This window comes from Embiotoca jacksoni, unplaced genomic scaffold (genome assembly GCF_022577435.1).
Source record: "Embiotoca jacksoni isolate LCO1_2020_lvr unplaced genomic scaffold, fEmbJac1.0.p SCAF_3, whole genome shotgun sequence".
Classification (NCBI taxonomy): Eukaryota; Metazoa; Chordata; class Actinopteri; family Embiotocidae; genus Embiotoca; species Embiotoca jacksoni.
The window spans coordinates 12,506,841-12,523,478 of record NW_027185381.1 but is presented as its reverse complement, the minus strand read 5'-3'; the positions used below and the strand labels follow the sequence as shown (position 1 = coordinate 12,523,478).

Genomic DNA, 16,638 nt, shown 5'->3' with positions numbered 1-16,638 from the left:
TTTTTCCAACCAGGGCTAAAGAAGATTTAAGAAGTACTAAAGTAAGGAGACCAAAAGAGAGAATACAAACGGTATTGTTTTGTTTAAGGTATCAATGGCCAATACATTTATTTTCCAATGTATTGTAATTCAGTTCAATAACGTCTTACTTTATAATTACTAATCAATACTACATGTCACAATTAAAGTCATTAATGAAGGGCTTTAATCATTATTGAAGGGAATAACTTATTATATTATTAGTAAACTTATTATTTACCATTAATAAAGTTACAACACACAAACCCTTTCAGTGTGCCTTATTAGAGAGTGCTAACTATAGAGTGTGTTTAACTATACACTCTTTAAATTCTATTTATCATGATGATCAAACTGTTAAACTGTTTTAAAGACCTTTCCGTATGATCAGGAATGCATTTCTCATTGAGAAGTTTTATTAGAAAATTTTTGTGTCTAAAAATTATATTTAATGATAGCTTGACTCAAAAATAATAAAACTAACACGAGGAGAAACCATTTGCGGCTTTGATGTATATAAATAATCATCTTTAATACCCCCAAATTCCCCAACACTGTAGAGGAGGAGGACATGACCTCAGACTACTCAGTAAGAGCTGCAGTCTGAAACATAACACTGATATACCTGTCAGTGAAATACTGTAGCTTGGAAAGAAAATGCCCCTAGAGCTGCTCTTAAATATGTAACTTGGCAAATAGAAATTGTTAACAATGACACATTTTGTTCAACAAACTTCAATTTAAAATATGTTTAATGAGGACAAAAGTTTCCTTTTTTATTCAATAATATAAAATATCATAATGCAAAACACTTGTGTCGGATTTACAAAAGACACGATCAGATTCTGTCTGTAATAAAGCAACAATCATCACAGCGCTTTTTATTTTTTAACAATATAAGGCAATATCATAACACAATCAGCACATTATTTGCAGTGGCAGTATAAATGATCTTTAGGCTTTCAATAAAACACCCACAAACGCCTCACAAATATAGAGATCCAACAGCAAGCCATCAGTGCATTCTTAATATAGAATAAGAACAATCTTAAAAAAAAAAAAAAAATGAGTCTGTCTTCACAGTTCATGTTTTGGATGAGAATCCAGAAAGACAGCACTTAACTTCTGACTGCAAATATTAAAAGCCACAGTGCTCCATCCGAACTCCTGATTAATGGCCTCACAGTTGACTCAATGCTGCGATAGTCTGGACACTTCAATGCACAAGGCAACACTGGGTTCATGCTCTCACGATAAAATGTTTCCCATCAAGGCTTCTGAATGCTGTCATGCTTCAAATGACCTGCAAGAAACAAAAATGTTTGTATTCATGAGTCATCACTGAGGCGATTAAGATTAAATTTAGCATTTTACATTGAAGTACCATGAAATGTGTGTGGGATATTTCTTTGTTTAAATGGATGTCTCCCAAAAAGAGTGAAGAGTCATGCAAGTGCTAACACAGTGGGTTAGGGTTTCCATTGCAGTACGGGTCACATCGTGGCCAAATCCCAGTTAAACACAGTGTTACGCTATTGCATAACAGTTTGAAACCTGATGAAAAAGATTGTACTTTTCTGGCACCCAGCTGCCATGTCTGTGTGACCATGTACAAATGTATTATTTAAGACTCACCTGAGTTCCTCTTTTAGTCTGTTGAGTTTATCAAAGAGTCTGTCATTCTTCACTTGCAAGGGAGCGCTCGGTACAAACCAGGCTGCAATGAATTTGCATATGACAACAACATGCTGAGGGCAGAGAGAACAATGTTAAGAATGTAATCTCTCGTTCTACCTGTTAAAATATGAAATGGTTTCATTCACACGTTCTGATTTTGTTGAAGCTCAACACACACAGTTCAGGACTTTGACACTTTGAGCTTCTAAACAAACATAGCTGGGAAGACGTGGTTAAAAACTGCTCAAATAAATCAATGCATGAGTGTGATGTCTAGCTTTATCAAGGTGTGAAAAGGCTTACCTCAAAGAGGATGACAAATGCAAAACGCACAGCTAAGATCAGCCAGAACTGTGGTGTAAAACTATAGTCCTCACTGCTCCTGTAGTCTTTATAGCTGTGAAGAGGACCAGACCAGTTATTAGTGTTTTTTTTTTTAAAACATCAACACACATTGAATGATAAACTGCAAGGATGCCCAAACACTTTAATTCTAGGAGAATGTCAACTCCTACAATACTTTTATTTCCTGAGGTTACACAGTCCTAACAGGAACAGTACACTTCTACCAGTATAATAACAGAATATGAGTACACTGCAGACATTTTTCTTTGTTGAAAACGAAATGTCAGAGTCATGCAAGTTAAATGACTTCAGCTGTGGAGGGAAAATACAATTAAAAGAGAACAAACCTGCAGTACGTGACATTTAAGCCATTTGAAGTGACCATCTGGTTGGGTGAAAACGTTTTGTTGTTATCGTTCATTTTTGCGATGGAGAGAGTGTTGCTGATGTAGCCAACCATGCAGCTGGAACAGGAGAGAAATGTGTTGTTGCACAGGTCATTGCAAAACACAAACTATTTCCTGAGGAATGCGCTCAGTTCTTACTCGATATCAGTCACTGTGCCGTTGGCACACGGGCCGTAGCGGAAACGATACACCAGTCGAGGGATAAAGTCCGAGGACACACCAATGACCAGGCCATTCGCAACGACAGCTAAGACACCAATAGCCTCCAGTATGTCTAGCCACACGCCTGAGGAGAAGGGTAAACGTGTAAACAAGACCTACAGGTTATTTCACTGCCACCAGGCCATGATAAAGAGTTAATGAATAAATTCTTTGGTCATAAGTGACTCTAACCGATATCGTTGGTTTTCTTGGGGACCATTCTGCGCTCCAGAGTGACCATCTTAATGGCATCCAAGCGTATCTCAATGATATTATTAATTAGGGCCAGCAGAGGAGCAAGAGGAAATGCAGCCACAAAGATGGTGGTGAAGCTGAACTGGATCACTGAGGACACAGTAAAGAAACTTATTACAGCATCTGTCAAAATAATTTAGTGCAGACTGTGTTTGTTGTTAAAGCATTGGAGAGAGAACGTACCCATCTCCAGAAACTCAGTGAACAGGCTGAAAGAGTCCACATCATTCAGACGGTAGTTGCTGTGCCAGTCTCGAAGCTTGCAGTTTTCGCACAGCTCCGCTCCATTTCTGACCTCTGATTCATCTTTCAGATAGCAGTGGGCACATTTCCTCTGTAGCTTCTGGGTTCTTCTCCCCTTCAAAAGCGTGCAGAACCAGCTGATGCAAAGAAGAGACGGCATTAGTCAGTCCAGGAAAAGTGGACAACACATTTCACATGCAATATGTCATTAAAAAAGTAATGTATACTTACGGGCCAGTAAACTCAAAGACATTGCTGATGGTTTGCTTTAGTACCATTATAATGGTCATTTGGATGAACAGGTCTGTGAGACATCCGCTGGGGTGACACTTCACAAAACAGAGTTACATGTTTGGAATAAAGTCAGATATTTTAAACCAAAAAATGGATGTGAATGTGTCAGTTTAGTTGTTTTAAGAGGGATACAGATCCATGTTTGCTCACCTCCTCCAGTCTCCACTCCCCGGCAATTCGTACATAATCACCGGGATGGCCATTTATCCTAAAACGTATGTTACAAAATAAGCCATTATTTGTCACACATGCTTCAGCTTCAGAAAAGTAAATCAAGGCAGGACAGCAGGTTTGATAAGATCTGACAATGGGTCTTTTACACAAGTTCTTACCTCCCAAGAAAAAATGCCACATAGATGAGAGAGGAGAAGTAGGTGAAGAACTGGAAAGTGAACATCTTGACTGTGAAGTTCTTCTCTGTGGCAGCAAATGACCTTGTTTTCTCTGGTAAAGACAGACCTCATGTCAGTGGATGTCAATGTGCATGCATTTCTATATTTAGCCAGTAGATGGCACAACCTCACACACTCAAGAGGAGCCCTATTACACATACAATGATTCAAAATTAAACTTGATTACATTATTACCCCTCTTCACTTATAATTTATCTTAAATATTCTATATTGGGTGGAAACAATATTAATATAATATACTTAAGTATTAAAATCTGATGTCATTGTGAATTATCAGACATTATTGGGTCAGTTTTGATAGTCGACTTGGCACATCATGTTTGTACTTTGGGTGCTCCACTAAGCCCAAATACACCTTTTGTCATGCAGGTAACTGAAATGTAGTATTTTGAAAAGCACAGTTGGAATTGATCATCTTTATGATGGATGCATTTTAGCTACATTACTGATATAAGGCAGACTTGACTTACTGACACAGTATTTATTTATTCATGTTATTACCTTCAACGTGTAATTCTCCTGCTAAGACAAGTCAAAATATCTACGGTAAAAACAGTCTGCTAGGTTACTGATGGGCATCCAGGCCAAGAGGATACAGAGGAGCTCAGATATATTCTACATGACAGTGAACAATAATGCACTACCCCGTATTTTCATGTTCATTGCTTCTCTGTCTTCCTCTTCTGCATAGGTCTCCAACCTCAGACTCTCTCTCCCCACTCCTGGTGTATCCTCTGGAATATTTTACATCCTGTGCCATGCTGTCAGTTGTGTTTCCTTCCTCTGGATATGACCTGACCTATCACACATCTTTACAACTGCTCACATATGGTGTCCCAATTCCAATGTCCAATCTAAACCCCGAACCCTGTGACATAAACACAGCGTTCCTACTGTGTAGTAAAAATGTATTAATGTAAATCAGGTAGTGGCAGCTCTGCTTTGAGTATTTGATTTTGGGTTTCCCATTTGAAATAGTTTTAAACCATTTGTGGTTATTTGTCCCAAGAATGTTGACAGACTAACAGAACGTGAGCAGAAAAAAAACAGTCCAGCTGTATTTGTAACATTGGTTTTGGGTCACTTCATTCAAGACAGTTTTCACTCTCAGTCTAATGGGACACAACCTTCCTGCCTGCTATCTGTGTGACCTGCTTCCTGACTGTACCTGTCTTCCTGCTTCAGCTCGCATGACATTAGTGATAACATAATTTCTTTGAAACTTGGCACAATATAAAAATGTTAAATAATGAGAGTCGGTAGATTAAACATACCTATATCACAGAGTTTCATGGCCACAATCCTGTTGATCTGCAAACACAAAGACATGATCAGAGTCACAGAGAATATCACGAGGAAGACAGAGATTCACTGTTAGAGATCTGTGTACCCGAGTCATGACAGTGATGATCAAGTAATGGAGGACGGCACCCAACATCATTGCTCCGCTGCTGGAGTGGTTTCTCAGGAACTCCCACGATCCCTTAGCCAAAAACCCCGCTGCGATCACCCTGAACACCACCAAGACATGTGTCAGGCCGATGATCACCAGTATCTGTGGAAACCCCAAAACACTTGTTTTTGTCACTGTTCTTCTGCATCGGCACTTAAATCTAACCTTCATGCTGTCAAATACAGGCCTAACCCGGAACCTCACCTAACTTCAACCTGATCGTTATCTTAACCTGAACTCCGAAGATGAAGATCGTTCATCCTTTTTTAAATACATTGAACAGAAGAGTGGAAGAATAACAGGTTTCTCACCATAAATGTGACGCAGACCAATACCAGAGTGCTGCGCAGGTACGAGTGCTTAAACGTTTTTGGTTCACACTCTGCATTGTTCACAATTTCCAGGATCAGCTCTTCCTATAATTGAGTGTAAAAGAAAAACCAAACACAATCATGAAATCCAATGAGCACTGTCATCGCACTGAAATGAGGTGTAATGTATAAAACAGATCGTACCTCCTCCTCACACCAATCAGACACTTTCCACTCGCACACATAGGAAGCCCGATGTCTCTTCCAGAACTCCAGAAACAGTGTTGCTGTGAAAAACAAGAATATATATAAAGTGTCGAAGCCTTTCCCGCAAAAAATATGGACACTCAATAACATTAACAGTTTTCATCAAACAAGTCCATTGTGTAAAGTGTTACAAACACAATAATGTGGTCTGAATTAATATTTCACTGGAGAATATGAAAATGTTGACGTGTTTTTTTTATTGAGGTTTAATATCCTATGATTTTTGTTTTGTTTTACAGTGTTGGGACAACTTGGACATGAAGCTACTGTATCAGTCAGACAACTTAGACAACAGTTTGGTTCAGTTAAAAATAAAAATATGACTGGAAGCCGAAAACTCTCTTACTGTTAACTGCTACTTTGATGATAAATTGTATTATATGAGTTCCAGCCTTTGTTTAGTTTGTTCAGTCACTTATTGCAAAATTACAGTGTATTACTTTTAACAAGCTTTGAATTGGTCTTAGAGAGAGACTTCCATTCAGCTGGACATATTATGTCCTCTCATTACAATGTTTTTTTTGTGCTTGATATTTTCTCTTTCTGTGTCTCACCCTCCCCCTTCCTCTCATACACTCATGCATTCACTTTCAGTTTTTATTGAAGAGGGCAGTGGCTGTTCAAGTTAACCATTCTTGTTCCACAGTTCTGATGATTAACTTTGGTTAAGTAAATTGTCATTAACTAAATCCTTATTTTCTACCGTATGAGTTTGATACGAGAAGAGATTTAATAGCAGATTTTAAACATCCACAAAAACAGAGACACTAAAAGTAGAAAAGCGGAGTAAGGTGGTGAAAAAGCATTTATATGTTCTTATAGATGACTGCTCGACCACCCCCACGGCCAGATGGCCTGGGCTGATTAAGATGTGAGTAGCCAGGAAGAGTAGGTTTGCTCAGTGATGTGGCATCTCCTTGGCAGTGCACATCTCAGTGATCAAAAAACTGGCAGTCGGATTAAATAAATCTAAGGCAGATAAAAGACTCGTTTGTGCAAGGTGTCCTGTATAGCCAAAAACAATTGGACAAATAAATAACAGTATTGGCTGAGTTCTGCACCCTGATTTTCAGTTCATAAATGTGCCTATTGCATGGCAATTAATTAATGGCTGTGAAGTATGACTATTATATACGACATTAATTTATTGTAAACTTCTATCTGAATACTGACAAACTCACCCCACACTGCCATGAACATCGCAAAGAGCACTGTGCCGTTATGGTCGAACAGCAGGCTCATCTGTAGTTAAAAAGAACAGCAGTGAGCACCAACATAATTTACCATTCAGCTATAAAGTAGTAAACGTATTCACATACCTTGGCATATAAGCAGGTGTCAGAGAGCTGCCATACTTTGCAGCCCTTGTCACAAAGTGGACACATGACTGTGTCAGCCTCACAAACCTCCTTTCTACAAGACAGTAAGCCTGGTTATCACAGAGGAAATGCTCTACGATGACACAGGTAATGACAGAAATCTGTAGAAAAACTTACATGAGGGGTGAGGCGTTGAAGAAGGAAAGGCCATAGAGGAAGACGATGATGCCTATGAGTGCAGGTGGGATGAGGAGATATGTGTACCAGCCCAACCACAGGTAGTACAAGGCCACTTTCTCTCCAAAGTAGTTCCTATTATGTAAGAACACACACGCATGCTCAAACATAATAAGGAGAGATGTACAGATATGTATATTATATTATATTATATTATATTATATTATATTATATTATATTATATTATATTATATTATATTATATTATATTATATTATATTATATTATATAAATTATTGTCAAAGTTTATGCTTTCTTTTTGAAAACTGAATCAGTTTACGGCATATATGTACTTTATCTAAGAGCTTTACATCACACACATTATGTTCACTATGCAATGCTATACTTAGCATACAGTGCAGGATATGGTATATCTATGTATTTTTTATTTTAGTCAGTGGTCGATGCGCCACGTAAGTCCACAGAGAAATATTTCTACTATCAGACAAAATGACATGAAACGTTGCACAGACATTTATGTTCCTCAGAGGGTGAATGCTACTGACTTTGACGATCCCTTTCTCTTTTCATCTAGTGCAAGTAACCGGTCAAAGTTTCACTTTGTCCAGTACTTTGGTTTAGGTTAGGTTAGGTTAGGTAGTTACTTTATTAATCCCTGAGGGGAAATTTTTTCGCTACAGCTGCATACAGAAGCAATGAGATAATAATAGAAATAATAGAATACAATAATAGAATAGAATAGAATAGAATAATAGAAAAGCAATAAAATAGCAGTAAATAGCAGTAAAAAAAATATATATATATATATATTTTTAATTTTTTAAAAAATTTTTATGTTTATGACCAAATATCTGCTAAACTAATGACATTTCCCATCAGTCACAGCTGCTGTTTGTGTTTAGTGCTAAATAGCAAATGTTATAATGCTAACACACTGACTTACAATAGTGACCTTGGTAAATGTACCTGCTAAACCTCAGGATGTCACTTAGTGTGAGTATATTAGCATGCTGACGCTAGCATTCAGCTTAAAGCCCTGCCGTGCAGCTGAGCCTCACTTAGCTGCTAAAGTGGCTGAAGACACTTGAGGTGGAGTGTTTTCTTTTCACGTGTTCTGACTTTGCGGTATTGAAAATAATTACACTGTTGACAACAACCAGTTCAGGACTGATATCTTGCCACAGCCTTCTGCTGATTCGCCAAATGTGAGAGAAACAATAAAAAAGCTGAAATTGTATCTTAAATATCATATTAACAGTCATCTGAAACATATTCAATTAGCCTTTTATATGACTAACATTATGTGAGGTAAATATCATGGTTGCTCCTCTCACTTACAAGCACAAGCATAATTCATGGTGATGCATTGCATTCTCAGTATACAAGTGAATCTAAAGACAAAGACTTTGTCTCCTTAACCCCAACCTGCATTACATACTGCACTTAATCTCAAATAATGGCTCCAAACAACGCCTGCATCTTATTAGTGCCATGTTTGTTGTTGTCTTGTTTCCAAAGCAATAATGCTGCCATCGCTGCAACTGTATAGAGATAAAAGCAAAATAATGAATAGGTTGTTGTGTTGCAGTTCAAACCTGACAGCAGTTATGGGTTGCCCTTGGAGACAGGCTGTCCATCGTGCCCAGTTCTCTTTCAGCTCTCTCTGTCTCCGTTTCTGAAAGCAAAAGGACACAAAATCAAAGGAAATCACCGACACGAAGAAGAGCTTTGTACGAACTGGTTAACACAACATACAGTTATAGTATAGTGACAACAGAAAGTTACAGTTTAAATATAAAATCTACTGACATTTTTAACAGATTTTCACGTTGATTTATACAAATAAGAGCATCCAAAATCAATACTGCCTCACAATATAATCATAAACTGTACAAATGTATAAAATACATTTACATTTCCAGGACACTTACATGTGGTTGTGAATAAAACAGAAGTACAAACATGTACATGCTTACATGTTCACATATGTATCAGTGCATGCTCACAAACATGCCCACTTACTCACAACATTGGATGACTCACTAGATTAATATGACTCTGCGAACAAATACTTTTCTGGCATGCAATATATTGTTCTGGAAATCCAATGCCAAGTTTCACTTCATAATTGTAGAAGCATAATAGTGTCACTATTTTTAACCAAAGAATGAGGATCTAAATGGAGAAAGCCCTGACACATACTGACTGTGGATAATCTAATCATTCTCATCTGATCTTAAACAATCATTGATACCATCTTCTGCAAGGACTACTTTTGTTCATGTCTACTGTTCATACAACATTCCAAAGTAAAAGATTACTAAAAGCTTTTGTGCAAAGCAACCGACTGTCCAGTTCCTGTCCAAACCCTGATGACAATTTGCACCTAGAAGTTTATAATAATACTTGGTGTATAAAAACAAGGTTGTAAAAATATGTATTCTAGGAATTTTACCTCATGTAAACAGAACTTGGCTTCAAAAACCTTGATCCTCATGAGATCCCGCAGTCCCTCTGTAAAGATTAACAGGTAAAACTTTATTTTAAATTAAGTGTCTGGTAAAATAAAATTTGACTGTGAATAATTTTTTCTCACCTCCTGAATGGATGTGGGTGTGATTTAATATGAAGTGGACAATCCTTATCCTGAAACAATAACAAGTGTCGCATTTACAGCTAAATGAAGTCAATTAATTCAGTAAATTTTTTATGGATCATCTGTAATATCACATACAAACAAACACAGATTTAATCTACACATCACAGGTTTATAAAAAATAACTGTATCGTCTAAATAAAAAAAGACATCGGATATAATATGTATGAGAACAAGCAATTTGTAACAGTAACATCATTTGGGGCACATTACGGATGCTTTAAATTGCACCAGTGATTGTTAAAAATGCTAAAATAAGCTGCAGTTACATGGTTTACCTTGTACTGAGAGGTACACTGTTCTGATCTGAGCTCCAGTTACAGGCATCGGACACTTTGAGCAGATATCTGTACTTCTCAAATATTTCTTTGGGTGCTTGAATACCATAGAAGACGAGATCATCATCGATGATTTTCTGACAGGAATAAATCATGACAAGATGAATGAATGACCTGTGTAACCTCTGGAACAGAACTAACAGGACTTTGTGGAAATGCATAATATCCATGAAAACAAGTAGGCGTTGTTTGGTTGAGTATCAAAGACTTACTGTAACTTTGAAGTTCTTTTTTTTCAGTTCATCAACGTATTCAGTTTGCTTCTTGAAAGACTCTCGCTCCTTGTCATTAATTGTTTTTGCAACCAGGACATAGTCATATGACAGTGGTGTGTGCTGTGTGACAGAAACGATGCGCCAAAGTCAGACTTACAGATGCTGTATTATATGGTACAATATTAATGTGTGAATTAAGATGACCAGGACTAGTTGGCATGTTCTTAAAGCGGGCACATTAAGAATCTTACCACAGGAGGAAATGATGTCTGTTCGTTGCCATTCTCTCTTACCACTCCCATCAATTCCAGCAGCTCAATACTTGGCTTCAAATTAAAATAATGAAAAATATTACTGGGAGAATGTAAACAACCACAAGCACTTGATTTTAAAATGGCATGAAAAGCGAGTCAAAAATGATTTTATTCTAAAAGATAATTAGGTTTCACGAGTCCACTGATATGGGATGATAAGTATGTAAGGATCATTAGAGATGTCATTATCTATGAAAGAATCCTGTCTAACTATAACATGGGGGTGTGTCCACAAATGCCACTGTGCTGAGAAAAACCTGTGGTGATCCTGACTCACCATGTCTGTATGCAGAGGGATCATCTAACCTGCTTGAACAGTATGACAGGCTAACATTGCTCTCACCTTTATGTTGATCCATGAGATTCACCGACAGTGAAGGTGTGACAAACATACAATCTCTACACTATGATACCAGTGGAAAATACAAACATCTCATACATGCCCAGCTCAGATTAAAACATGAATCTGTAGCCAGGTCTTGATTTGTGTGAATATGTCTGTGTAATCTTTGGATCTTTTGATGCATTGCAATGAGTCTTTGTTGGGAGTTAAATTTGATAAAGACAGGACTGGCAGTCATGTTGAACAGCAGGCCTTTGGTAACATGGCAAGGCTTCAGAACAGCTCCATTATTTATCCATGTAATCTCAGCATTATAGAATCAATTCACCTACCTGCCTCCTGTGGACGGGCATGGTGAGTATGTGCTGAATGCTGCAGCGATTTCCCGGATTACCAAAAAACCTTCAGTCACCATTCACTGATACCAAAACCTTTCGGTCAGCTCACCGATATGTCCGACGTATAAAATGACATTAGGGCTCTTCAACAGAAAGTAGGTAACTTCCGGATTTCCTCCTTGAACAATTGCGGTGTTGTTTTGCCAGCAAAGGTATGTAAAAGCGACTCTACCTGTTGCTGGTGTCACAACATGTCCTGTATATGTACAGCCTCCACGCTTTTCTCTGTTTAGTCAGTCAAGCGGCGTGATTAAAAAAAACGGATAAAAGCAGAATCTACTGTATGGCAAAGGAACCACAGCCACAAAGAGACTACCCCGATTTGACTTGTCAGGTGCGATGGATTGGTATGTTTCTGTCGCCTTCTTCTCCTCTTCCTCAGCGACGCACAGTACCGTTGATCCACCGCTAGATGGCAGCAGACACACTGGCTTCAAACGCAGATTAAACCACTGGCCTGGCTGCGAGCTGAATCATCCTACACACAGCTCTGACATTTTCAAAACAAGAAAATTACAATGCGAGAGCATCTCGAAATCCATAATGGAAACACTGAGCAGATTTCCATTTACATTGTGACCAGTGCCCTCGTGTAAAACATTTTTTTTTTATAAGATGGCTTTTAATTCATTTTTATATTCTTAATATTTTCATTTCTTGTCTTTTAACTATGTTTTTATTTATTTTTGCAATGGGGCAGTGGTCAAGGTGGCTACTTCCACATTTTGCTCTTTGGTGTAACATGACAAGCTCCCGGTTACTCTTTTGGTGGGTGCCATAGACTGTACCTACATTAAAAGATTAAAATGTCAAAGGCTGAAGTAACCATCGGTCTGTCAAATGTCCTAACTTCTTCTATCCGTTTCAAATTAAAAGCCCCCCAGCCCTTCATACACAGTCAAGCTATATACTAGATTCAAATAAAGTCTTGTTTCTCTAATAACTTCCTGTGATTATGTATTTTTATGTTGTGAACACAAGCTATATTTCTTAGTATGGTTTATTCATAGTAAAGTGGTAAATGGTCTGTACTTGTATAGCGCTTTATCACCTTTTGGTCTCAAAGCAATTTAACATTGTTTTCCCATTCACCCATTCATACACTAATGAAACAGATCACCATGCCAGGTGCTGCCATCAGGAGAACATTCACACACTGATGGTACACCATCGGGAGTAACTTAGGGTTCAGTGTCTTGCTCAAGGACACTTGGGCATGTGGACAGGAGGAGCTGGGGATTGAACTACCAACCTTCTGATTAGTGTTCAACCCACTCTACCGTCTGAGCCACAGCCTCCCATGTAGAAATTCTGAATTTAAAACCTGACTTGGTGATATTGCCCAATACACACACCAACATGTGAATAACATGAAAATAAACAAAATGGATAAATATAAATAGTAATTAATCTTATTCCTCAATGCAGTTACAGTGTTCTAGCTTTCTGACTGCTTAAACAACTGCATCATACATAATGTCCCTCTTTTCACAACAAACAAGTCCACATTTACTGGAAATACCAAAATAAAAGCCATAAAGGAATAATGCAGGTTCATAAATAAAGAAAAGCATAAGAGATTTATGCACTGTAATCTTAACAGTCATTTTAAACTTCACTTTTGGGGGGGAAGTGCACATTTACGCAATAGCCCTGAGATTTTCCATTTTAAATTTACTAGCCTACTTTTTTACTTCAGTACTCGTTTTTTTCCAGCAGGTACTTTTATCGATATAGTTCATAACTTTACTCCACTTAAATGCTACTTTGAAATACTGTTTAATGCAATAACATTACTAACACCACTTGCAGGGGGAGACATTCTTTAAACGGAAGGCTTACTTGATTATTTTGTGAGATGCTGTACATATTGTTTTGAGAATATTATTCAATCAAATATTTTATTAGTAAAGAATCTTAGCCTGTTCTTGTCCTCTTTACATGTGATTCCCATTGCACAGTCCAGGACCTATATCTGTGTCCCATCCTTTCCCTTTAACCTTAAACCAGAAAGACAAAGTAACATTTGAAACGGGTGGTCCTCCCTGCCTTGTTATTAAAGATGATTTTTTTTTTTCCATTAGTCTTGGGATTCTTGGAAGGCAGTGCTCATCCAAGAAGACCCACATCTCAAAGGAGAGAGGTGATATGAGGCTGGAAAAAAAGTGGTTGCGAAAATAAGCAGCTGTATTTCTGTACTTGGCCACACCCCGCAGAAGAGGATAACATAATTACACCCGCACAGGACTGTTTAGACCACTTGAAAGGCAACAGAGGGGACTGCTGCTATTAAATTTGACTGGAGTGGAAGCTCAGAGTGAAGAGGTGGCTGGGAGGAGCTGTGAAATTCTGCAGGGAACAGACATGGCTACAGCCGTGTGACTGATCAGGAAGAAGAGTTATAAGGAGGTAACAGACAATAATCAACTGGAGCCGTATGGTTACGTTCAACTGCAATGTGTAATAAACTTCAACAAACAATTAAACATTCAACTATTTATACTCACATTTTAGGATCAACATATGCAATACTTAGTGCATTCAAAGTAACAATAACTGCTTAGCAGCTCGAAAACATAAACACTCATGAACTTGTCATCAATATCACAGGTGAAGAAAGAAAATTGTCTCGTTAGTGCAAAAAGTTTAGTTTCTTTGGATCCAAACGTTTAAGATGATTCCGTGTTGAGGTCGTAACAGTTTTTTGTCAGATAGGTCCTGTATCAAAGAGAGCTCTTTGGTTCAACAAAAAAATAGTCAGAGATGTAGGGCTTTGACTGTCCTACCACACTGGTGCACTCGGATGAAGGGATGAAGGGTTGAAGGAACGGACGGTCTCCTCCGTGGAACAACAGGTGGTCGTGGTCCAACTCCTCAGGGTTAAAGGTGGGTCGCCATCTCCTTCGTCAAGGAGAATCCAAATCCAAAATCTACAGGGTTCTCCAGGTAACTCAAAACCCTAGCCTGTATGAAAACAAGGCTACTACTTAATGGCATCACAAAATTCAGTTCTCTAAAGCCTTACCGAAAATTCAATTCAATTCAATTTTACTTATATAGCGCCAAATCACAACACAGGTTATTTCATGGCACTTAACACATCAAAGTCGTTACAACAAGACTTTACAATATTATTCAGAGAAACCCAACAATTCAACAATTCCCACATAAACTAGGAGAGAAAAAAACCTCCTCTTTAAGGGAGAAAAACCTCCAGCAGAGGGAAGGAAAAACTCCCTCTTAACAGGAAGAAACCTCCAACAGAACCAGGCTCAGAGGTGGGCGGCCATCTGCCTCGACCGGTTGGGGTGAGAGGAGAGCAGAGAAAGAAAAGGACAGAACAGAGATACAAGAGAAGAACTGTTGGTGGAGACGACAATCGCAGAGCAGAGACATGCAGCTCCATGGCGGGACATCTGCAAAAGAAAGAACAGAAACTACGTGAGCGAGGGAACTGAATGGAGAGACAAAAGACAATAAGCAAAAACTATGGGAGAGAAAAAGATGGTGAGGTATGAATCTATAGAGAGTTAAAGAGTAGGAGGAAAGAAAAGAAGCTCAGCGTGTAACTAACTTAAATCACATCCAAATTCTACTGTGACACAACAGCAATTAAAATAATTAATTGGTTTCACTGTACAGTATTTCTTATGGAATAACATTTCTCTTTTCATCATGAATTATGATTTATTTTAAACATTTACTATGAAATTTATTTATTTACTTTTTAAAACCATCTGAAGTTTTGCCAAATTAACTATCCGGGGGAGTACTGACTATGAAGGTGAATCAAAGCCCAAGAAACTCAGTCCTTGTTTAGTCTGTCTTGACAAATGACAAATTTGTGACTTTGATTGCAGATATTATCTCATTGTCTAGGTAGCTGGGCAGTGATGGAAAGCAAGTACGGCAAGTACATACATAGTACAATTTTGAAGTACTTATACTTTACTTGAGTATTTCCATTTCATGCTACTTTATACTTCCACTCCACTACATCACAGAGGGTACTATAGTTCTCCTCCACTACATTTATTTGAAAGCTTTAGATGTCTTTAGATATCTCACTAAAAATCAAAGACTAGATAAAATGTCCAAAAAGTAAAAACAGATTCATATGTAAGAACTTCCTTTTTTCTTCCTTCCTCTCCCAGTAATCATAGACAACCCCTCAGACTTATCTGCTGTCCCTGTATATAAAACTATAAAATGAGTGGTTCCAACTAGTTCCACCTTTAGCAGCTACAACAGTAACATGCTGCTCACACACTGATGCTTCTATTAATAATCTAATGCTGTCATATTTAATAATATATCACTCAGAGGAACCAAACTAGCACTTTTAAATTGATATTGTTAGTGACATACATGTTGCTGCTGACGCGTGCAATATTACTTTAGGGGGACTTTTCATATCCTTGTTTTCGGCACTATTTTATTGCCTCTAATTCTTCTTTTTTTTCTGACCGGTCATGACGTCATCAATCCAGGGCTCGATTCTGATTGGCCGGCATGTGTCCAATCTAAAATAGCTTTTACAGTTAACTTAACTGTATTTTCTTTCCTCTTTTGCCTTTTAGTGAGTAGAAACGCTATGTTGTAAAAAATAAATAAATAAAAATACCCTCCCAGTTGTGCTATTTCAATGAGGTGAGCCTCCAACCTTTCTAACGTTAGTCTCTATCTGCTGTTGGCTCGTTCATGCTGCGTATTTTGGACCATCTACTTGCGTCGGTACAGTTTGCATACCTAACGCGTGGACATTTGAGTATCTGACTCGCACTCAAAAGACTATTGGTCTTGTGATGTGGAGACACTCCCCTCATGGACCTCCCTCCGACGCCGGGAGTGGATGCAGCGCCGAGCGGTCAGTGGGTGAAGGAGGCCAGCCTGGCAATACAGTCGCTTGGGAAAAGGAGGACGGTAAGAAGTTCAGCGTCTGACCCGGGATATATTGGTCCGGACCTCGGCCGG

General features: G+C 38.2%; 1 protein-coding gene across 1 annotated transcript; it reads right to left on the bottom strand.

Moving 5' to 3' along the window:
* Window positions 1-752: 752 nt before the first annotated feature.
* Window positions 753-12,027, bottom strand: LOC138206593 (anoctamin-9). The gene is made up of 24 exons (XM_069163407.1): window positions 11,599-12,027; window positions 10,861-10,935; window positions 10,607-10,729; window positions 10,335-10,471; window positions 9,997-10,046; window positions 9,856-9,914; window positions 8,996-9,075; window positions 7,381-7,515; window positions 7,204-7,297; window positions 7,066-7,126; window positions 5,822-5,904; window positions 5,618-5,722; window positions 5,244-5,408; window positions 5,128-5,164; window positions 3,773-3,884; window positions 3,591-3,648; window positions 3,378-3,475; window positions 3,087-3,283; window positions 2,841-2,993; window positions 2,586-2,733; window positions 2,388-2,504; window positions 1,999-2,092; window positions 1,654-1,766; window positions 753-1,321 (listed from the first exon to the last, which is right to left on the bottom strand). The coding sequence occupies exons 1-24, from the start codon at window positions 11,617-11,619 to the stop codon at window positions 1,306-1,308; spliced, it is 2,331 nt and encodes a 776-aa protein (XP_069019508.1). The 5' UTR covers window positions 11,620-12,027; the 3' UTR covers window positions 753-1,305.
* Between the last annotated feature and the right edge of the window lie 4,611 nt (window positions 12,028-16,638).